At 45.6% G+C, this 22,305-nt stretch overlaps 3 protein-coding genes across 6 annotated transcripts in view; 2 read left to right on the top strand and 1 right to left on the bottom strand.

The window, feature by feature from the left end:
* Positions 1-144: 144 nt before the first annotated feature.
* Positions 145-12,695, top strand: C6H11orf16 (chromosome 6 C11orf16 homolog). 3 transcript variants are annotated; one of them, XM_033063695.1, is made up of 8 exons: positions 145-457; positions 1,658-1,862; positions 2,659-2,809; positions 3,669-3,897; positions 4,649-5,314; positions 5,744-5,931; positions 7,590-7,787; positions 11,611-12,695. In XM_033063695.1, exons 2-8 carry the CDS (start codon positions 1,696-1,698, stop codon positions 11,614-11,616), a joined length of 1,605 nt encoding a protein of 534 aa, XP_032919586.1. In that variant the 5' UTR covers positions 145-457; positions 1,658-1,695; the 3' UTR covers positions 11,617-12,695. The 3 variants fall into 3 exon arrangements, with proteins under 3 accessions (XP_032919586.1, XP_032919584.1, XP_032919583.1); XM_033063693.1 differs by lacking the exon at positions 11,611-12,695 and adding an exon at positions 9,531-9,996; XM_033063692.1 differs by lacking the exon at positions 11,611-12,695 and having other exon boundaries at positions 7,590-8,732.
* On the bottom strand, positions 8,824-13,565 carry AKIP1 (A-kinase interacting protein 1). The gene is made up of 4 exons (XM_033063696.2): positions 13,371-13,565; positions 10,368-10,478; positions 10,007-10,057; positions 8,824-9,271 (listed from the first exon to the last, which is right to left on the bottom strand). The coding sequence occupies exons 1-4, from the start codon at positions 13,404-13,406 to the stop codon at positions 9,131-9,133; spliced, it is 339 nt and encodes a 112-aa protein (XP_032919587.1). The 5' UTR covers positions 13,407-13,565; the 3' UTR covers positions 8,824-9,130.
* A 2,844-nt stretch (positions 13,566-16,409) lies between these two features.
* Positions 16,410-22,305, top strand: part of DENND2B (DENN domain containing 2B) — a 150,453-nt gene continuing 144,557 nt past the window's right edge. For both annotated transcript variants that reach the window (XM_033062222.2, XM_033062220.2), the window contains exon 1: positions 16,410-16,685. The gene's annotated coding sequence lies outside the window, so the exon portion shown is untranslated. The remainder of the gene's footprint in view (positions 16,686-22,305) is intronic.

The raw sequence follows: 22,305 nt of genomic DNA, 5'->3' as shown, positions 1-22,305 counted from the left end.
ACCTTGATTTGTGTCAGCTTCAACCTTTCTGTGCACATTTAAAACCTATTCATTTGTCACACCCTGTGGTGGTAAGCTTTTTAGATTTTTCCTGAATCTGAACTGTAACTTTGATGCTGTTTTTTGCCCTGCAATCATAGGCAGAAGCCTAGAGGATGCTGAGCTCTCTTAAAATGCCTCCCTGCTCCTGCAGTCCTGCAGTGCAGTGGATCCATGGGGAATTGAAAATTGAGCAAATGTGTGCCAGTCAAATGAAGTCCTCTCTGAAGTCATGTTCTGCTGGGTTTTAACCAGTAAGGTCAGGATGTCCAGTCCTGGGAGTATCAGCTGTGGCAACCTCCATAGCAACTGAGAAACACTGGCAGCAAAAGGCTCCCTGTATCCAACAGGCAAAAGGGTGAGATTTCTGCATTCAGATGAAATCCAAATTGACTGGGTGTGTTGTTACCAATAGCTGGTGAGTCTAAAGTACTGTTGTTGCCAGAGTAGTTGGGGTTATCCAGAAAAAGCAGCACAATTGCCTTTGTCACTGCACTGTTTTGTGTAGAAACAGGGGGCCCTACTCTGAGCTGAATGGTGTTAAAATGTGCTTTAATGTAGAGGTGATAATTGCCTTTCTTTGCAAACTATTACTGATTCCATCTTGTTCTGGTTTATAACAGAGTTTGTGCAGTTCTGAAATAAGTGAATATATTATGCTGATTTTCTGACTTAAAAATGAATTTTGCAGCAGTTAATCCACTCTTCTTGCTGGGTTTGCTGTGCTAGTTTTCTGAAATTATGTGTCTATCTGTGAGTCTCCATAAAAAGAGACTTCCAGGTCATATTTCTTAGATAAGAGACAAAACATCATCTAAACATGAGTGCTTAAACTGCATTCTGTAAAATAAATTAGGCACTTAAATTTTATAGGTTGCTGAATTTCCATGCAAATTTTATCGTAAGTGTTTCTAAGCAATATTTAAAAAGAAAAAGAATTAATGGAAGCTTGTCTACTACATCTTTTGAATTACCAGAGATAGCATCACATCATTGATCTTGCTGTGACAGCCTCTGAGTAGTTATCACTTGTCACATCTGAGCATCTCATTCTTTCTCATTGCAAGCCATAATCCTACTGTTAATAAAACATGACAGGACAGCTGAAAGATCAAAATATTTCCTCTTAATGCATCACTATAAATAAATAACAGGGAAATGTAATCTAACATCAAGTTCAAAACCTGTCACGTTTATTCAGCTTGTCAACTTCAGCTGTAATTTCTGTCTCAGCTTGTAAAACAGGCAAGGTTTGGCTGGGTCTGTGTACAAGAAAGCTTTAAAGGAAGAATGTAGGTATAAGAAAAGAGAGCTGGGTGTTGTAAAGGGAAACAAATATTGGAGGGAATTGAAAGTTATTATTTTCATAGGGATTTTTACAGCATTTATAGTTTCCTTGGGTGTTTCTGCCCTTTTGCCAGTTTAGGACTTGGGTGGGTGAAGATCACTGAAGTCAGTGATGTGAGTTCATCTGACCAAATGGTAGTTTGAATATTTTGAATTCAGTGTTTTTAAACAAAAATAAGCAATTAATCAAAATGACTGAGTTCTTGAGACGCACTGGACAGCACTTGCTTGTGTTAGAAATGCCAGTACATTGTCTCTTTTCTTCCAACAGATCACAACTGAGTCCTGCAAGCAACAACTTGTCCAAGTATGGCTCATTTGGAAGGGTCTCTGCCCAGGGGTCGCAGGTATTGCAGTGTGAAGCCAGCTTTGGACAAGTTTTCATGTTCCACTGTCGTATCCACAGTTAACCCCTGCTGCAGGAGCTCTTTTGTTGTGTATCCTGCCTGGATTGCTGAGCCCCTCACCCCCCAGAGGTAAAATCTAGTTCCTGTTTAAGTCTGGGATTTGTTTTTTTCCATGGTATCTCACAGGATAAACCAGGCTGGTGTGTCAGATTAATAAATTAGCATCTCGATCATTGTTTGAGCTTTCCCACCCCTGCACTGGCAGTTTTTTAAATGTATTAACTGAAGTTATTTGCTGCCTTGGAGATTATGAAGAGCAAAGCCTGAGTAAGCCTCCTATCAAAGAAACATTCCTTTACTATTGTTGGGATAAATAAAAGCATCTTGCATTAGCAGTCATCTTCCATGAAATGTTTCTAATGCTTTGTGACAGGGGATTATTTTCCCAGTTTTGAACTAGAACCTGTCATCAACCAGCAGCTTTGTTGTTTACTTCTCTGCTTTGCTGTTCCCTGAATGCTCCAGGGTAAACAGCTCCAGCACTCTGGAGTGCACCTACGCTGTGCTCGGTGCTGCAGATGGATCTTTTCTCCTGATCCAAAGGGTTCCATTGTCTTGCCAGGTAAACAGCAAAGGGGCTGGTACAAGTAATGCTGGCCCAAGATTTCAGCATGCTCCTGGCTCATTTCCTGTAAACCCCAAAGCAAAGAAAGCTGACTAAAAGCAGGCACTGATGTGTTTTTCCCAAGATCAAGGAATTATCCCGGCACAAGCAAGTTTTCTGTTTCTTCCCACAGTATTTGGCCTGTGGGAGTGCTACAAAATGAGGTGGAGTGTTCCAGATCTTAAATCTTACAAGATTATTTTTTTTCATGACCTAAAGAATCTACTTCTTTCAGGGCTGACCCATTTTCTTTTCTTCTAGGTGCCAGTGGATCAGCCACTGCCTTCCCTTCCCTGGCCCAGCATGGAAGAGACTGGAGCAGTCAAGGGGCACAGACAGCAACGTGCCTGTGCTGGCTAGAGGGGGGCAAGATGGATTTTATTACCGTGGTACAGTAAAAGAGGAGATAGAGGTGAGTGATGGCTGCTGTGTGGTAGCTGGGGGGATGTCCTCACATAGGAGCAGTCCTCACACCACCTGAGTTGAGTGTAGCAGTTTTTGGTTCAGCTGATGAGATTAGAGAACAGATCACCAGGACAGCAGGTGCTTGAGCAGCCTTGTGCTGCTCTGGGCACTGAGCCAGGCTCAGCCAGCCTGAGTGCTGCTGCGAGCAGTGTAGGGGCTGCTGTTGTGTATAGACACAGAGCCATCAACAGCACAGAAAAAGAGTTTGTGTTTTGTGTACACATGTCCAGCCACAGACCAAGGGCTCAGGGTCTTTCCAGAAAGGTTAGTGAAAACTTTAATTCATTGGTTTGTTAGCACTTCAAACTTAACACAAAAAAGAGCCTGTTCTTTCTCAAGAACAGGGAAGTACCTCTTCTCATTGTTGATGGAAAGCCTCTTGACAGGCCTTAATATAAAAGAAAATAAAAATTCCCAACCAACCCCCAAGAGGCAGAGCTAGTGTTATGTGCAATGAGGGTGTGGGCATGACTGAAGAACTGGTCTGAATGGCTTCAGTGTCCCTTGTTCCTTGGCACACACAGCATGGTTTGTGAAATACACTTGTCTGTAGCTTTTTCTCTTGGGAAAGAAAATACAGATCCTAGTGGCAGTGAATCTGAACATATGCTTCACTCATCTTGCTTTCAGGTGAGCCTCATGGAGGTTTTTGGGGCTGTCTCGATGCTGAACTAATACCACACACTCTAGCTGCTGTTCAGGCTTGTTTTGCCTATAGGCACAGGATGGCTCCTAGTAAAAGTTGCATTACCTGGCACATTATGGACTGTTTTTCAGTGGAATTGTTATTTTTTTCCCGGTAACAGAGTGAAAGAGACATGTTCTTGGTAGAGTTTGCCAAACCAATTGTGTCACGTGGAAGGCATCCAGTGTGTGTGCAAAAAACAGCAAAGGATGACATCCTGGAATATGTGAATGGGATGAAGCACTCCTTGCTCCCTGGAGACAGAGTGCTGGCACCCTGGGAGCCAGATGGGGCCAGGTATGGCCCAGGAACTGTCCTCAGAGGCATTGAGACAAGGGATCCTTTACAAGGTAACAAAAGTGCTGCTCTCTTCCTCCTCTTGTTCTCTGGCTGTGAGGCTGTCAGGATAAACTCTTGTCAGGGTGCTGCTGCCAGAGAAATAACAGCGCACAGACTACAGCTTAGTGCTGCTCCAAGCTTGCAGGAGTTGATGAATATCTGTGTGTAACCTCACCAGTGTGACCCTAAGGAAGTTGTGACCCATAAAAATGTCATCATCTGTATCCATGGGTATAGCTGGGACAAGGCTGTGTCTGCCATGTGCAGGAGTGTGGCCATTTCATGACAGATACGAGTGAGACAACTTCCAGGAAGCATTCATCTGAGCTTAAATGCTCACATTTGTACCAAATGGTACATCTGGGGGTGATTTTGTCACCCAGACGTAGGAGATTTCAACAGCTCATTCATTTATCCTGTGTCTGACAGTCAAGCTCCACTGACTTTCCAAAATACTATTCTCAGAGCAGTACTGCTAACTTTGGCAGCAACAAAAAAAAATTACTGTCGTCGTTTTCTTGTTCATCTGATGACAAACTGGGAGGAAATATGCTGCCAGAAGGAAAGATGTTGTTTTAGTGATGGTGCCCAGGCTGCCCACTCACCTCTGTGACACTGTGGTGAGGTGTTAAGAGATGAGCAAGAGTTAATCCTGCCTCTTGACTGGAGTAGAAGGTGCAGAAAGCTGCAAAGCTTGATCTGTCTGTGTGCATTGCCCATGCAGGCCAGCTGCTTAAGGCTGCTTACTTTTTCTCTTAACAGCCTCAGAAGATGAAGAAATTATGGTCCAGTTCTGGAATGACAAGCAAGTGAAACTCCCCTGTGGTGTGGCTCTGTGGATCCCTCCTAGCCTGTGGGAGAGGATTGTGGAGATGATCCACATGCCCTTCACCAGCAGGGTGAAGCCCAAACTGAACCAGGACACTAACTTTTGTATTTTCCCCCGCAGTCCTAAGCCTGCCCTGATTCCTGTTTGTGCTGTATGTAGCCTTGCCAAGCCCTGCTTGCTCTGCTCTGCCTGCTGGCCACATTTCCACCACTGCTGTGCTGGTGCTATCTGCTGTTCATCAGCCTGGGGAAGGTGCATCTGCTGCTGCCATCCCTGTGCCGGTGCCTGGTGGCCTCTTCCCTCCAGGCCTCTGCTCTTTCAGGGCAAAGCTGAAGAGGCAGAGTCCAGCAGCGAGCTCCCTCCAGGCCTTCTAGAATTGAAGGGCACAGAACAAGCAAAAGCTGCAGCTGTGGCAACATCCTCTCCCTCTTCTGATTCAGAGTGGGATCTGAAGCCATCCCCCACTAAGAGTACCGTGGGGGACAGTGCTGGTAACACAGGCTCCAACTGTCTTGAAAAGCCCAGACTGAAAAATTCTGCAAAACCTGAGGGGAAATACTGGAAAAGAAGCCACCACAAGTCCCTTTCCAGTAATTCAGGTACCTTCAAACAGCCCCATAGGGAAGCAGATGTCAGAGGGAACAAAACCAAAAGTCTTCTGGCCAGGAGCAGTCATTTTGCCTGCAGGTTATTGATATTAATACTGTAAATTTGCATATCAGACTCTGATACAATTCTTTCTCCCCAATGTTTCTGCTGCTTCATCTGGCTCTTTTGGTCACTTATCCCATGGAAAACTGCAGAACAATTAATTTCATTTGGAAGCACAGCTATTCCTCTCACTTTCCTGTCAGTTACCTATGCCTTTTATGATGCTAACATCTTCATTAACCTGCATTGCTCATCCATTCAGAATAACCTGAAAGAATTCCTTTCAGGCTTAAAGTACATTTTTCTGTCTTCTGAACTGAGTATTTCTCCATTTCAGTTCTAGTTTCACTCTTAGATACAATTTTACTGCTTCCCAGGATCAGGAAGTTGTAGCAGCACGTGTACAAAGGGCCAGCTGGGGCCCAAAGCCATCTCCACTGGGGACACATCCAGTGTGGCCCCAACTCAGCAGAATGCAATGTTTGAAAACATCAGGCAGACTCCCAGAGGGCAACTCACACTGAAAGAAATCAGAAGAGACCAAGACTTCAAGCCATCATTGAGGGTAAGGTAATCTGTATTAATGCTGTAGTTATATAAGTAGGAGGTTTGTTTGAATGGAAAAAATATTGTTGTAAATGGTTTGGAACCTAGCAAGAAAAAGACGTTGTTTGTAACTTAATTGCTTCCTAAGGCCATCCACCAATTTTATGATAGGTAGGAAAGTTCTCCACTAATGAAACCAAAACAAAAATCCCCAAGCCTTAAGGAGAGGCTGAAGCTACTTCGGTAATATGGAAACAATTGTCAGTAGCCATGTGAGCATTCAACAATGCAGGTTTCAGTTCAGAAACCTGCCAAATGATCATTGACATCTAGCCAATTAAGTCCTGTGTTAAATCCATGGAAAGGTGCTGAGCTCTGCCATCAAATTGTGATAGTCACAATCTCTGCCTCTGAGAGATAAAAGCAGGTTCTTTGGTAAACAGTCTTTGCTGAGTTTCTTCCCTTCTGCACTAGAGGCAACCAGTTTAAACAGCAGATTCCTGCTGTGAAGCTGGGGGATACAGAGTAAGCAAACTGTCACGACTAGAAACAACACTACCTTGTTTTTTAGGCCTGGTTTCCCTCTTGCTTTAGGAAAACTTGAAAAAAAAATCAGAACATGAATGCTAAAAAAAGCAAACACAGAAATGAGGAAGAAAACAACTTGTGGGAAGAAGGGAAAGATGAAAGAGAATGTCAGGATCAACAGAAACAGTGCTGTGCACTGGAGCATCAGGGTACAATTAATAAATTATATACATGAAATCAAATATTAGCTTCTCTGTACCTTTAGGCTCTTGCTACTGTGAGCTGACTGCAAAGTAAAACTTGGAATGTTCTAAACTTGCCTGTTTAGAGATGAATCCATTAATAACATGTCTTGGTGTACAGAGAATATACAGGAATGCATCTTGCATTCTCTCAATTGTACTCATTCATTTAAAGCAGATGCCAACTTATCAGCTGTATGATTCCTACTTTCTATTTATGTTCTACTTTATTGTTTAAATCATCATAGTTACATAACTACACACCTTTGTAATAGATTTCCTAGGAATTTTCAGGCCAGTATGGAGCTCCAGGCAGGCTTGCTCTATGTTAGCAGTGTCAGAGCTGTGCACTGAAGTGACATGAGTTGCCTTTTGGTAAAAGTAATAAGAAAACAGAATTGTTTCATCCCAGCCCCAAAGCAGCAGCATGAATCACAGCAGTGGATGCAATGTGGTAACACAGGGATAATGACAGAATTTTGCTCCTGTAAAATAGCCCTTGGTGATTTTAAACCCAGAAGATCCATTGCTACTCTGAGATAGCAGAAGCAGTTTTATCACATGATACAGGCTGCATCAGAAATGGCTTGCAGCAAACAAGTGGAGTTAGAGGACAGGCTTCCCAGAGGTACTCTCTGGGGGGCTGATGTCCCCTCACTGCAGTCAACAAAATCCTCCTGACTTCTGAAGCAGAAAAGTTTTTAATCAAAGCCTAACAGCTTCTGAAAATGCTTTGGTCTTGCTGTCCAATTGTATGTTTCAGCAGTAAAGTTTGTACTAGCACAGAAAATAGGCCATTATTAAAGCTATGTGAGGCAGAGGTACAGCTAGCAAAGCAGCAGTTAGCAAAGATAGTGATGCTTTTTTTTAGATCAGAGTTCTGAGGGATTTGTTTTCTGTCCTCCAGGAAGAAGGTTTTGCAGCATCAGAAAAAGAAAGCTATAAAGCAGCGTTGAATGATAAATGTAAAGCGACTTGTGCTGGAGATGACAAACCTGATGTTATAGTCCCTGTCAGAGCTCACTTGCAACAAAGCAGAGAGAGACATGATCAACCAGAATTCAGTACATGTGCCACTGATCAAGTTCAGGGGCTGAAATTTCAGGTAAACTGCTTCTACTATATCAATGTTATATTTTTTAAACAAAGCAAGTTCTGATTTAGGTACTGTCTCAGTAGAATATCTTTATGGGTGACTATATAATTTTAATATGTGAGAAACTCTACTTTCACCCACATCAAACTTGAACATCCTCATTCTTTATTCCATAGTGCTACAATAAATTCTGGAGAGATCAGAGAAACTAGTAAGAGCATTAAAAGCCTGAACAGATGCATAGCAAGAGTCCAGTAAAACTCCCACTTGTCTACAGTCCTCTGGAGTGAGCCAGAGGAAATTCAGAAATTCAGCAGTTTCTGTTTGTAGAAAGCCAGGAGAAATGGAGAAACAATACAAGCTGACAGCTTAAAGAATTTTTTAGGAGATTAAAGCACAAGCAAAAGTAGCCAGAGGCTAAAGGACCTGCTGCTGTAGATACAAACAACAAAATGATTAGCATTGAAGCCACTGATTTTTATATTCTGATGAAGAAAATGAACTGAAACCTTAGTACCATCAGCCACAAAAAGATGACAGATCTGTATAGATCACATCACTAATTCTAAATGTGGAATCTGGTCCTTTGGGCAAGTTAAGCATCCAGGGAGTTTTGTTAGTGGGACTGCTCATGCTTAAAGCATATGAACTTGGCCATAAGCTGCAGTGTGCAGTTGCTCAGCAGTAAATTGGATAATTTAGGGCACCCCACAGCCCTCAGAAGAGGGGTTTAGCATGGTCTGCAAAGCCTGCAGAGACAGAACTCGAATCACTATGTCACATGGCTAGACTGAACACTTGACACATATTTCAGCACATTTCTGAGTTGAGGTTCTAGGTAGTGAATTTCATTTGCATTTCATTTCTTCAGCAGACTAGCAAAAGTACAGATGGGAGAGTGGCTTGTGAGCCAGCTGCTCTAAAATCAGTGCAGCCTACAGAAGCTAATGTACACTCATATTCATACCACATGGATCATGTTCTCTCTGGCCAACACTGTGACATGGGGCTTCTCTCTGAGGATAATAAATAAGCTGTCATCATAAAGGCTTGATCATGTATTTTATTTCACTGATTGCATCTTTAATTGTTTAGAGCAGAAGAATCTGGAATTGCACAGTCACATAATTAGATTTAAAAGGCACACAATGTACAAATATTTATAAAATTCAGTGTACAAAGTGGGCATATAATTGCATTAAGTAGAAAACAAATATACAGGCCATAAAAATGGAGTCCCAAAGAGGAAGTTACTATTAAAGTGCTAGCAAGAAAAAGATATTTATAGTTCAGTACATGCATTAAAAAAAGCCTCATGTTTTATTCCTGCTATTGCCAGGAAATAAAAAATATCACAAAACAAAAGTTAAATCAATACTTTGTCCCGCATTGACATCTATTACGTGCGTTTGTGCTGTGTCTTCTGAGATTGCTGTGACAGAATAGATGCCAGGAGAAACTTCAATGTAGAAGTCTTTGATAGGTCTTTTGGGCTTTAATTTAAAAAAAGAAGGTAAGTTATTGGTTAGTTATCTTGTATTTCCCCCAAAAAAACTATGTTTGGGTAAAAGAATTACATTTCAGCTGCTATATAAATGTACTAAGACTTTTCCAAATATATAGAAGGCAATGTGAACAAAACTATGTAATGTTTCTGTCAGTAGAAAAATTAGCAAGTGCCATACTCAAAGTATTTCAGCTAATGTTTCCATCAATGGAAGTAATCACTGTGCTGTAATTTGCTTTTTACAGAACTGAATTTTACCAACCTAGACAGTTCTGAACAAAAACCTGGGAATTCCCATTCCTTATACCAAGGGTGCTCTCACTAATTTATACTGTGCTACAGATTCAGTGCTTCAGTGCTTTTGTGGCTTAGAAGCTCCTGAAATTGATTTGCTGAGGTGTTAGACTGAAAAATAAAAACAGTTTTCTTCTCCTTGAGGAACAGGAGTCTTGTGGGAGGGCCAAGTGCAAGAGTGCCACAACCTGTTTTTTAACTAATTGTGCTAGTCTCTGAATGCCCATTTGACTGCCTATATTATAGGCACATATATTATATTATGTAGTCACATATATTATGATTGTGAATGCACCATTGGTTAATCTTCTGCGCCATCAATCAAGGTCTCCAGATCTGTCACAAGTTTTAACCAGCTTGATTCAAAATGATAAAAGAAATGCTTGCAAATACCTCCACTTAAAACCAAAGTATTCTATACACTTACACTTTGCCGGCAAGTTTGAGCTCGGCTGGGTTCTACAGCACCTTCAGTCCTCTGGAAAGAAAAAGATTATTATTTTCTAATGATCCAACACACCAGGCAAATCCAGGAGAAGAGAGGGGATGCTTTAGCTGCCTGCAATTTTCCCCTCCACAAAAGGATGGACAGGACACTGATTGGTGCCACAAGGAGTGACTCTGCCCTCCCCCAACCCAACGCACGCTTGGATCAGTCCAGGTGGTTTTATGTCCATAAGGTCAACCTACATTCATGAGTGTGAGTGTCACAGACATCAGGTGGATAACAAATGCCCCAAAGCAAGGGAAGGAATGACCTTTCATCAAAACCAGAAGTACCCACTTACCTCTTCTTCTGTGGAATCCATAGTTCTTTCTACTGACTTGCCATGGTATTTGCAGAAGTGTTTGATTTCATTCTCTTTGCACTTGGTGACTGCCATAGCACCATAGTAGTTCTGGACAGCAACAGAAACAGAAAATATCATGTGGGAGGTATCAAACCATACTTGCAGCTACTGCAGATTTACAATTGAAAGTAGAACTACACAGATACTGATGCTGTGTACTAATTGGTGGGTTTGTTCTCTGTGAGGGTGAAAACAATGCCTCTATCTCCAACTGCCACCTTCTGCTACAGGACTCCATCAGAGGGGTTTGATTTTAGATGCCTGTTTCCTGACACAATATGTAGGGCAGGGATTCTGACTCCTCAGAGCTGAATTGATGAAAATGGCAGAAGGAATACTCTGGAAATGCCTGCCTGATCATCCTGGTCAAGAAAAGCCCTGGTGGAAGAATAGTTTATGGGTCCTTAAGAGGACATGTGTACAAGTCAGTGAGGATGGATTCTGCAGAGCAGGTGCAGCAGCAGTGCTCTAAAAGCAGAATAAGTTAATACTGAAAAATGAGCCAGTAAAGAAGCTGAAATGTCTCCAAGGCTGGTACCATTTTTACAGTAGTTTTGAGAAGTGTATTTAAGCACACAGCAGCCACCTTCTGGTTCCTCTGCAGACGTACTGGCATCTTCCCCACTGCAAATTAAACTCTTGAATACAGTTCTGCTGCCATCTGTTGTCACCACAGAACTTCTCTCAAGGTTGCCTTTTTCATCACAGGGACCAAAAAGATCAAAACTCTCTCTTATTTCACTGATGATTTTCTTGTCCTTGACTGTCAAGACTAAATGTAACAAAAATAAGGCAAATAGCAATTCTTATTTCCAAATCTACTGCTGTGCATTATTCCTTGACTTTATGCACAAATCCACAGATCTGGTTGCTTGTATTGCAGTTTTTGTGAAGCTACAACATATATCAAATGCTCTGACCTGGTGCATAATGCTTCACAGAGCATCTCTTTTACATGATGGCACACAGCAAAGAAATGAAATCCAACTTTTGGTGAGAAATGGGTAAATTTTGATCTCTTAGTGACCCCAAACATCTCATCTTAAACTAAAAGTTTAATTGTTTGCATTCAAGTGCCTAAATGGTTGTGTTCAGCTGTGGATTTTTATTTGCACTTTGTAAACTTTTGTAATTTATGGGTCTGACAATTCACCCCTTTTATGACTCTTCTTCTCCACAGAAATGACTGAAGCAGTTCTCTCTTGGCTGATGCATAAATGTGGAAGTCATCCACTGCTTGTTCCTACTTTAATACTCTTAACAAGATAGACCCAAAGAATAATTTAGGTTGGAAAACACCCTTAGGATCATAGAGCCCAGCTCTGAACTTAGCACTGGCAAGTCACTGATCAGGATGAGTCTCGCTATACTTTGTTTCTGCCACAGCTGTTTTAGGATTAACTGGTTACTGTGGATGTGGTGCTTTGAAATTATAAAGGAGTTGCTTAAGAGCTAATCACTTGCTGTGCTGAACTACTGTTTTCTCTAATTTAATTGCAGACTTAGGCTCTGCATTAGCCCTGCGGGCAGCGAGCTCCCTGCTGTGTTAGGATAACAGATCCCGAAGGGCACAAACTGCAGTGGGATTCTCAGAGTTCAGTGCAGTAGCTGGGCTGGAGGGCTGTGCTCACAAGGATGGGCTGGCAGAGGTTGGCTCCCAGTCTGCCCACACAGCAGAGCAGTGACACCTCCAGCCAGAGCCAGCACGAGAGCAGTGCAGCTGTGTCTCTCTACACTTCTCCATTTCTACTCATCACCAACAACTGAGCCCATGCTCCTTACCCAGCAGCATCCCAAATCCAGTCTGACCTGGTTTTGTCTGGCATAGAGCAAGTTTTCCTCCTAGTAGTTGGCACAGTGCTGTGTTTTGGATTTAGCAGGAGTATAGTGTCAATAACAAATGGATGTTTTGGTTACTGCTGAGTAGTGCTCACCCTGAATCAAGGACTTTTCTCATGCTCTGCCAGTAGAAAGGTGCACAAAAAGCTGGGAGGGAGCAGGGCTATGACAGCTAACCCAAACTAGCCATAAGGAAATTCCATACCATTGAATGTCATGCATATAAACAGGGAGAGTTGTCTGAGGGGCTGACTGCTGTTTGGGGACCAGCAGAGCACTGGTCAGTGAGTGGTGAGCAGCTGTATTGTACATTAGCTGTTCTTGGATTTTATTCCTCTCTCCCCTTTTCATTGCAATTATTACTGTTATTATCATTGGTATTATAATATCTTACTTCGTTTCAATTAATAAATTGTTTTATCTCAACCCGTGAGTTTTATTTTCTCCATATTCTCCTCCCCATCCTGCCAGGGGAGGTGGGCAGGGACGGAGTGAGCTCTATGGTACTTAGCTGCTGGTGGGGTTAAATCACAACAGCAACACTGGGGGAAGGGGGATTAACTCTAAATTCAAAACAAACGCAGGACACAAAGCATCTCTTCACTCGAGATTCAAACTCTCCCTTATTTCCACCACCCAGAACAGGGTATCAGCCAGCATGAGTGGCTCTCTCCTGGTGACAACAAAAGGTTACTATGTCACAAGGCCATTTCCCAGCAGAGATACTTTGGAGCAGTGGAAACATTCCATACCTTGTGACACAATGTATTTTGTGATTTAACCGGGCGTTTCTATCTAACCACACGGACTTTCCACCAAGAAACAGAGAAACCTTCTGCTAAAATCTGTGCTGCTACGGTCTCTAGAAAATGCGGATAGTGGTGTTTACCCACTGGGGGTAGCAGCTCAGCTGGGCACTGCACACCGGTGAGATGTACCCTGCCACATGATGCTGAGTGCCCCAAGTGCATCTCGGCCGTCACTGGCTGAACCCTTGCCATAAAGCAAACCTGAAACCTAGTTTTTGCAGGAAAAGCAGTGAGGCCTCTGGCAGGCACATCATGAATTCCCCTTTGCACCGCTCCGGGGCTGACCCCTCACCTCGCATTCCTTAGAGACTCCTCTCATCAGCCTCATAATCGAAGCGAACGCTGCATCGAGGCGTTCCCCGTCTTGGTCCTGCAACGAGAGACATTCGGGTCACACCCGTCGCTTAGAGCCGGGGGCCTCGGGGCAGTCTCGGGGGCACCGGGCGGGGCAGGAAGCGGGGCACGGCGGTGTGTCCGGGCGGGCCCGCGGTCCGTACGGAGCTGTATCTCCGTGTACCTGCAGGGCTGTGTCTCTATCTATATCTCTATCTGTGTGTGTGTGTGTCCGCGGGTGCGCGCACGGCACTCACCGGGGCCGCGCCCCGCGCGCGCCGCCGCGTCCGCTCCAGCACGTCGCGCGCCAGCCCCGCCGTGCGCTCCGCGCGCGCCAACGCCATCGCACCGCCGCACTGCGCATGCGCGGCCGCCCCGCCCCGCCGGGGGGCGCCCCCGCTCCCGCCCCGCCCTCAGCCCGCCCTCAGCCCGGGGCACCGGGGCAGCGCCCGGAGGAGCGCCCGGGGCTTTGTTTGTCCCTGCGGTAACGCACGAGAGGCGCGTCCGCACGGGCTTTCCCTGAAAAGCTCAGTGACCTGCTCCCGGGGGCTGCTCCCACTGTACGACAGCGGGGAAAAGCCCGTACGAGGCGGCGGTGCCGAGCCCCGCCATGCACCGTGGTCTCTAGTGGGAAGCCGTGCTCCCCGCTGCTGTTGTGTTAAAGTTTTGCCGTACGAGCAGTAGGTGGCGATGGCCGGCCGAGGGACGCGGGTGTGTGTCGGAGGGCAGAGTGGCATCGCCTCCCCGCAGGAAAGCGCGTTCCCCGGCGGCGGGAGAGCCCGAGCGAGCTGGGCTTTGCCAGAGGAGCCGGCTGCCCACGGGAGCTGGGGCTGTCCCAGCAGGGCACTGCCCGGCTGCGGTCACCGCTCCGAGTCGCCGGAGCGGCTCGGGAAGGGGCTGCGGCTGCGTGGGGCTAGAGCCACTCTGAGCCTTCGCTGACCTCGTGTGCACCGACGTGACAGTAGCAAGGGAAAATAAACACAAAAACTTTCTGTAAGTCCCATATGGCCAAAGTTAACATGGAGGCCCCGATCCTCCAAGTCCTTCATTCTTGTGGAGCGCTTTGCTAGCTGTAATCTCTTTGACAAGTAAGAAAAAGAATCCTCTCCTAGTTTACATTTTATTGTCATCTGCCAGTTGCTTAAGCAGAGCAGCAGCCAGCCCCCGCAATAAACAAGCCCTTCACAGGCTGCTTGTTCATTAAGACATTGAAAGCCCCCATTCAGTGCTCAAATCCAGCTTAACTTAAAGTTTGCACTCAAAACAAAATTTAGGCAAGTTGCAGGAGTGCTTGAGAACGCAACATAAAGAGGGAAGAAAAATAATACTTGATAAAAGCCATGTTAGTGCGTTTAATGTGGTGGAGAAGCAGCCAGGACGGACTGCTTCCTGCTTCATTGGAAGCTGAATATATTTGTGTCATCGTGCGTTGTTAGCAATGGTCTCCTGGAGAGGTGAGTGGGTTTGCTGTGCTGCTGCTCTTGTGAAATAGGCTTGGAAAGGCCCTCCTATGTCGTTTTCATAACACTGAGAGAAAACTGTGTTCATTTTTTATTCCTGCCAGGTACTTGTAGCAGTAGCTTGTTGTTCAGGAGGTAAATTATTCCTGTTGTGTTGAAATTTAAACTCCCACCATTTTTTGATGTTTGGTGACACAGTACTCCTTCTGCAGCTGAGTAAATACATCTGTCCCAAGAAGGCTGACAGCTGAAATAGCTTTTGCTTTGAAACACACATTCACATCAGAAACCAGATGAGTTACCCTTATTTCCTGTACATTTATTCTTTTGAAATATAATGGAGGTTTGTGAAATGCTGGGCATTTCCACTAGATTCCTCATTGTGTGGGATGATGGATCAGAATATCTGAAGACAATGTATTTTATTTTGCTGATGAGGTGGCAAAAGCCAGGAATAGCTTATCCTGGGCACTTGGTTCTGGGCTCAGGAAAGTATCCTTGAGTAGGAAATCTCATAAGCATTTGCCTGATGCTGTTTGCTTCCATTTCAGTCAAAGGAAAGAAAGTCAGCAAGTGCTTCGAATGGGTAGTGCTGGAATTTGTATTTCAAATTGCAGGATGCATACTGCTCTTCATTTTTCTTCTGTACCTAATATCATTTGGTTAATTTATTGTGAAGTGACTTGCTTTATCAATGCCTACATAATACTTCAAGATCTAGGAGCAGTCTCCGTATTTTGCGATACCCATGGTCCTGCTAAGAGCCTGCCTCTTCTGTGTTATTTTATACCAAACGCTTCGGGTGGGTTTCCCATCTGCCAAACCATCAGAAGCCACGGACTCGTGTGCCAGGGAGGTGGCCCGCACGATGCTGTTGGTGGCCCGCGTGGACAGCGAGCCATGCAGGGACTTTCTTCACCCCAGGTAGGCACGATACCCTGGGGGGCCCCGGCTGTGCCGTGCCAGCGAGCGGGACACCTCGGGCTGCGCTGCCCAGGGAGCAGAGCATTCCATCCCACTGCCAGGAGCTGCTCCCGGGCGGCTGGATCGGAACCAAGGTACCGGACATGAAATTCAGAGGCACGCCGCCGCGTTCCTCGTCCTCCACAGGTGCTGCTGGTGCGGAGCTGGGAAAGGCCCGGGAGCTACCGGGCTCGCAGCTCCCTGATGGAGCCATCTGCCCCGCGCCTGGCGCAGGAAGCGCGCCTCCCGCACTCCTCCTTCCTTCCGCTCTGCCCCGCAAGCGGCTCCGCGCCGGGAGCAGCCCAGCGCTCCGAGTGTTTAAAATAAAAACCGAGCCGTATCGCCCCTCCGGGGTAGAGCGAGGAGGAAAGCTGTCAATCGGGGGGCTCGGTCCTCCCCGCCTCCTCCTCCCGTGCCCATCGCTTCTCCCCGCGGACCGGCCGGCCCTGCCTGGCTGCTCCCCTCCCTCCCTCCCGCCTGTCTGGGACCCGGGTTTGCGGCTGGGGGCGGCGCCCACCCCTCCGCGGGGCCAGGGCCGAGCGCTGCCGGCGGGAGCGGTGGCTCGGCAGCCCGGGGCTGCAGCCCGGGCCGGGCTGCGCTGCGCTGGGGGAGCAGGTTTCTTTGTTGGCTGCCGGGTGACTGGTTCCCATTAATCTCCCGCACTGGTCGTGGCCGTCTCCACTTCCTGCCTTTGCATACTTCTCTCTCCCTCGATCTCAGTCCCTTCCCACCCCCTTCCCTCCCCCCTTTCTTTCCCTCTTCCCAGCTTCTCCAAAAAAGCTACAATCGCCCGGGCTGCGGGACGGGGGCTGCAGGCGGCCGGCGGAGGGAGCGCATCCCTGCGCACCTCGGTAAGGGCCGGGGAGCCGCGCTGCCGGGCGGTGGTCTCCTCCGGGGACCCGGGCAGGGGAGCGGGACTGGGGGGAGAAAACATCGCTCGTGCTCCGGGTGGCCGTCCCTGCGCGCCCAGAGCCTCCCGCCAGCGGGGCGGGCCGGGGATGCGCGGCGGCGGCGGCGGAGAGGGCTCGCCGGGCGCTGCGGGTCCCTGACCGCGGAGCGCTCGCGGGAGCGGAACCGCCGGGGGCTGTGCCGGTGCGGGCCGGCCCCGCGATCCTTGCGGGAACCTACCCTGCCCTGCCCCGGGGGAGCGCAGATGGGCGGGGGTCCCTGCGCACGGGCGGAGCAGGGACTCGGTGCTCCGGCGCTGGTGCCACCGCAGGGACGCTGCTTTTTGTGTGGGTGGCGAGGGCAGAGGCACCGCGGAGGGACAGAGCCCTCGGAGAGACAGAGCCCGCGGGACCTCCTTGGCCGAACCGGGATAACTCCAACCCAGCTGGGAGCCAGCGCGCCGGGCGTGGGGCTCTGAGCTGGGGGAGACGGGGAATGCGGCACTTCCCTTCCAATGCCCCCTCACATCGGCGGTCCAGCTGGCTGCAGTGTTTGTGTGCGTGCTGGAAAGTGTAGAGGAGCCACCTGGACTCCGGCGGAAGACTTTGGGATCCTAGGACAGATTTGGCTGAAGAGCTAAGGGAGTTCTTGCAGCAATTCATTTGGTGGGAAAATCAGATGTCCTACTCTTGGCTTAGTACCAAACGTTTGCGTTACTAAGGTCACTGCAATCAAAGAGTAGCGGTTACATACGAGAGAGCCTTCTTGTGTTTACTCCAGGTTTATCACTCAAATGTACTTTGAATTTACTAGTCAAGCTGAATGAAGCCGGGTGCATAATATTACTGCATGGAGTACGTCAGTAGTAGTGTTCTCTACACCCTGTGCTCACTTGGGGGGTAGGTTTTCGTTCATTTTTATGCCTGGCTACTCAAACGTAACATCAGACATACATTAAATAATCCGATAAAATTGGAGTGATCAAAACCCATGGAAGATGAAGGATGAAGCTGTTAGTTGTAGTCTGGTTTTTGATGATAGGATGAATTGAAGTGAGGTTGATTTGCCTTTACATCTTAAGAATGTTTTGTTTTTACATGATTAATTTATAGCTGGTGGATGAAAATTTCCATACAGTGGAAGGGTAAGTTAACAGGGCAAAGGTAGGAGTATAATGCATTTAAGGTGAGGTTTGAGGAAATAATTTATGTTTTAGGAGCACCAAAATTTAACTTTCATTCCAGCGATCAGGTTATGCAGGTGACATAGTGCAAATCTGTTAACATGTAAGAGTAAGATTTATGGGTTTGACCATTCATTTCCCTCTTTTGTTAAGATTAGCTGTTTAAAATAAAACTGCAACACATTTATAGCGATGGTGATGAATTTATCAAGTTACCCAGGAGTATAGTCAAGCATCTTTTAGAACTGGCTACAGTCTGTCCACTGTTAAGAGTGACTAGACTGCCAGGGAACTGATCTCTTGCTTCTGGAGTGGAACCAGTTTCCTCAAGAGTATGGAGTGAGGGAAGGGCCTTTTGGGAAGGGCTGACAGGGATGGTGGTGCTGGACCTCGCTGGGGTGTGGAGACTGTCCTACTCCTGTAGGATGTAGCATGTGTTCTCCTCTAGCGTGCAGAAATAAGAGAGCCCTGCCTGGCCTGGCTTTCTGCTGCTCCCTCCAGGGTGTTAAACTCCCCCAGCCAGCTTGTGCAGCATAGTCACTGCCCTTCCTGGCAGGGCAGGGGGAGAGGTGCCTTCTGTCCTCTCCTACCCCTGCAGCATGTTTGTGCTGTGGCTGCCAGCACTGTGCCCCAAGAAGCTCAGGATCAAGCATTGCTCTTTCCCTTTAAGCGAGTGCCTTAATGTACACTGGAGCTGTTTAAGGAGTGTGTGGCCCCTTATTATTGGTGACCCTGTAAACCATTGTGTAATCTGTTGACTGTAACATACCATGCCAATTTATTCTTGGTTGGGAAGTCTTGCCAAGGACTTGATGGAATAGCATGATTTTATCCACTTTATTGTTTTCATTGTGTTTCATAAACATCTAAGACCCTCTGGGAAGAATCACTGGGGCGGCTGGGCCTCCTTTTTTTTTAATTGCTGGTTAAATAAATGTTGCCAGTTTAAAAGAAAAATTAAAGTGGTATGCAGGAACTCAGAATGCCTGGAACTGCTGAACACTCATGTTTAGGAAGCAGGACTATTTTTAGTGTAGGGGCATTTAAAGAAATGATACAAGCCCCATGTGAAGAGGTCACTGTGAAGTACATTGAAGAACTGCTTTTAACTGGAAAGTAAACCCAAGTTTCCCACAACTGATTAAAGCAAAAGATCCAGATTTGTGCTTTTCCTGCTTAACTGAAGAGAGAAATGATGGATTGTTTTTGTTAGTTTACTGTAGTGGGAGTAAGGATGCCCAAATTCTTATCATACAACAACAACAACAACAAAAATGCTGTTCTTAATGACACCCTTGACTCTCCGATTTCCTCCAGTGAGTATCTGCAATGGAGATGTAGGACTGAAAGGCATTTGACACTTTTGAAGAGGGACTGGGAAATGGCAGCTGAGAATATGGTGTATTCCTTGGGATCTGTGTCTATGGGAGGTCAAACATCCCTTGAGTGAATCCATGGTTGTCGTTCTTATCTATACCTAAAAGAACAGCGGTAAAACTAGAGAAGAAAAGATTGTGTGTTGAGAGCTCCAGGTGATCTGGGCTCCTAAATCACTTCTGAGTATGGGACTGAGGTTGCCAAATAAATGACTGTGATTCCAGAGATGTCTTTACTCAATTCATCTGCCTGAAAAATGGAAGTCCTTGCTTTGGATGGCTTAAGAGAATGTGGTTTAGGTCAAAGTTACCTCTGTGTGCTACAAACATCATGTTGTCTATGAGGTCTTGGGTAATCTAGCTATGTTTAATGTAACCCAGGTTCCTGCAGGGCAGAGGACCAACATCTGGACTGATCAGACTTTCAGAATGTATGAAATGATAGCAGAGTTGATTTTTGGTCCAAACTTCATTGATGTCTTGTTTAGAATAAGTTTAGTTTAGATTACGAATTCGGGGTTTTTTGTTTTTTTTTCTTTTCTTTTTGTCCTGCTGCTGAGTGCCATGTGTGTTAGTTTTGTCTGTGTGCTGTAAAGTGTGTGCAACTGTTGCTTTTCAGACTTTTTGGTCTGCAGTTGGGATTTAGTTGGCAGTGCAGATAGAGACAAGTTTGGGGAATTGAATCCAAATATTTACATTCTCAATTTGGCCTAGTTTTTGTGCTTGTAAACATTCTTAGTCAAATTGAACTTTGGTGAGGTTATAAGTGGCTTTGCCAAACCTTGGAGAGTCACACCCTACAAGACCTGAAATTCTCCCTTTTGGGAAGAGTTTTGGATGTTTTTTGGGTATACATACATCATCTGAGAGTTAGTACTCATCATTTCACCCCTTATTTGACTGCAAAATCTTTTCCTGTTTGTTGCCTTTTTTTTTTTTTTTTTTTTTTTCTTTTCCATGTGGAAATGCCTCATGCTGGTGAGCTGTGTCAAGTTAAATGTCATGGAGGAGAAGTCCTGCCCACTTATGAGGTCCTGTCAGATTCCATAAATCCTGTTCTTCTATGCTGCTCTAGAGCTCTGCCCTGGTAGAGAGAGGCCATGGTGGAGATTCCCCTCTCTCTGTAGCTACCCTTTTCCTGGTCCTTGACGTTTCCTTGAGCAGAAGTTTAAAGACTGCTTTGAGCAATGGGGATGCTTGTTTATGGAGTTTCAGATTTGAATACTCTTTTCATTCATGTAGGCTTTGAACAGCTGTCAGATTTTGCTAAAAACTTTTTATTCTCTGAGGACTGAGCCTGAAAGATGTGTTCTCCATTTGCAATTGAACTTTCTGAAATCAGCATTACTACAAACAATAGGGATAGGGACCAAATACTACATTAGCACTTGATGGCCAACACACCCTGCTGTGTGGGGATGCCTTCCTACTGGGGGCTGTTGCTGATAGAGGTGACTGAGTTGCAGTGAGTTACAGTAAGAGTTCCTACTCATCAATTGAGGTCTGGAGCTTTGTGTTCGTAGCCAGCTGAGTCTGGCCTGCCTTAGCTTAATCCACGGTGAACATGTTTAGGGTTATGTAACTTGTTCTCCATATGGAGTGTGTTCTCAGCTAGTTAAAGCTGTTCAGGGAAATGAATGGTCTAATTCCTACAGCCAGTGCTTTTGCTACATTCTGCTGTGAGCTTCTGACCTTGGAGATGTGCTCGGTAGGTTGAGGAACACAGGACAGGAGTACGGGTTCATTTTTAATGCCACCTTCACCCCTTCTTCGGAGATATGTTTGGTTGAGCTGTAGGCAGAAAAGCTGTCAGCTGCTGCAGTGTAGTGGAGAATTCAGTGAACTTGTGCAAATGGAGAAGTCCTTAAGGACACAGGGAAAGCACAGTGGGTTTCTGTCGGAAGTGCACCCTGTGTGTGTTCACACACACAGGAACGGGATGTTATTTCAGTATGAGTATATCTGTCTCTTAATTGCTCTTTAAAATGAAGATGTAAGAATGCTTAATGTGTTAACATTTAGTGTTAGGACTGGTGCCAGCACAGGAAACCAGGTCTTTGAGTTGAAACTTTTAACATTATTCTCCAACTCCCACGTTATTAAGAACAGTCACTGCATAAACTTTTAAAACCATAATTCATTTTATCATTTTGATGAGGTTGTCACACTGAATTACTGGTTTGCATTTTTCCCCTTAGGAAAAAAGATTAGTAGTCTTCATAGGACACCCAGTCACAATCACAGGGGACAGATGCTAACTGACTAGCACTGTGCAGAGCACTCTGCTCCGCCTGCTGTTCCAAGTATTAGGGCAGAGACCAAAGATTTTGGGAGGGCTGGCCTGGAAGATCTTGCAACCCTTCTTCTGTGAGGAGCAGATGTTTCAGACCCTGACTCTGCTCATTGTTCTGGGAAGTCCTTCAAGTCAGGAGATGAATCTGTCTCTTGACATTTTTGCTTTCAACATTATTATTTGAGGGAGTACAAATAGTTTTTGCAATATGGGGTGAAATTAATGAGGAGTTCTAATGATTTTGATCCTTTCTCGTGATGAAAACTCCTATCACTTAAAGTCACGGGAAAGGACCTAAAGTAATGTTTCTTTCTATGTGGGCACAAAGAGAAATTGGACATATTGACTGACTCACTGTGTGTGAAAATGCTTCTCATTTGTGCTACAGGATTGTAATGACTGAAGTTTCCAGTTTGCCTGATATCTTAATCCTGGCTCTAGGCTCACAAGATCCTGTTATCCAGTGTTGTTCAAATGAGTTTTATGAGCCAGGAATATTGTTTTGGAGATATGGCAAATGAGTAAAGTGAAAAAAACGTATCAAATAATCAGCAAGTTCTGATTATTTCCACTGTGAAGTTGCAAATCAAGTTGCAGTTCCATACCGCAGCTTGTGTTTTTACTGCCTGCTATATCCCTGCTACATTGTTAACTTAATCTTTGAGCAGAGCATCAGCTGTGTCACTCAAGCTGTCTAAGAAATTACTGACTTGAAAGAAGGTTGGGATCAG

The sequence above is a fragment of the Catharus ustulatus genome, chromosome 6 (assembly GCF_009819885.2).
Source record: "Catharus ustulatus isolate bCatUst1 chromosome 6, bCatUst1.pri.v2, whole genome shotgun sequence".
Classification (NCBI taxonomy): Eukaryota; Metazoa; Chordata; class Aves; order Passeriformes; family Turdidae; genus Catharus; species Catharus ustulatus.
Note: the sequence above shows the minus strand (reverse complement) of the source record. Positions and strands in the feature narration are given on the sequence as shown.

Excerpts from the sequence above, each read along its gene's own strand:
- AKIP1 (XM_033063696.2), bottom strand. The coding sequence starts at position 13,406 with ATGAGGCTGATGAGAGGAGTCTCTAAGGAATGCGAG. Across the intron at positions 10,479-13,370 it reads GAGTCTCTAAGGAATGCGAG|AACTACTATGGTGCTATGGC; the intron begins GTGAGGGGTCAG and ends GTTGCTGTCCAG. Across the intron at positions 10,058-10,367 it reads TGGATTCCACAGAAGAAGAG|AGGACTGAAGGTGCTGTAGA; the intron begins GTAAGTGGGTAC and ends TTTTCTTTCCAG.
- C6H11orf16 (XM_033063692.1), top strand. The coding sequence starts at position 1,696 with ATGGCTCATTTGGAAGGGTCTCTGCCCAGGGGTCGCAGGTATTGCAGT. Across the intron at positions 3,898-4,648 it reads GACAAGGGATCCTTTACAAG|CCTCAGAAGATGAAGAAATT; the intron begins GTAACAAAAGTG and ends TTCTCTTAACAG. Across the intron at positions 5,315-5,743 it reads GTCCCTTTCCAGTAATTCAG|GATCAGGAAGTTGTAGCAGC; the intron begins GTACCTTCAAAC and ends ACTGCTTCCCAG.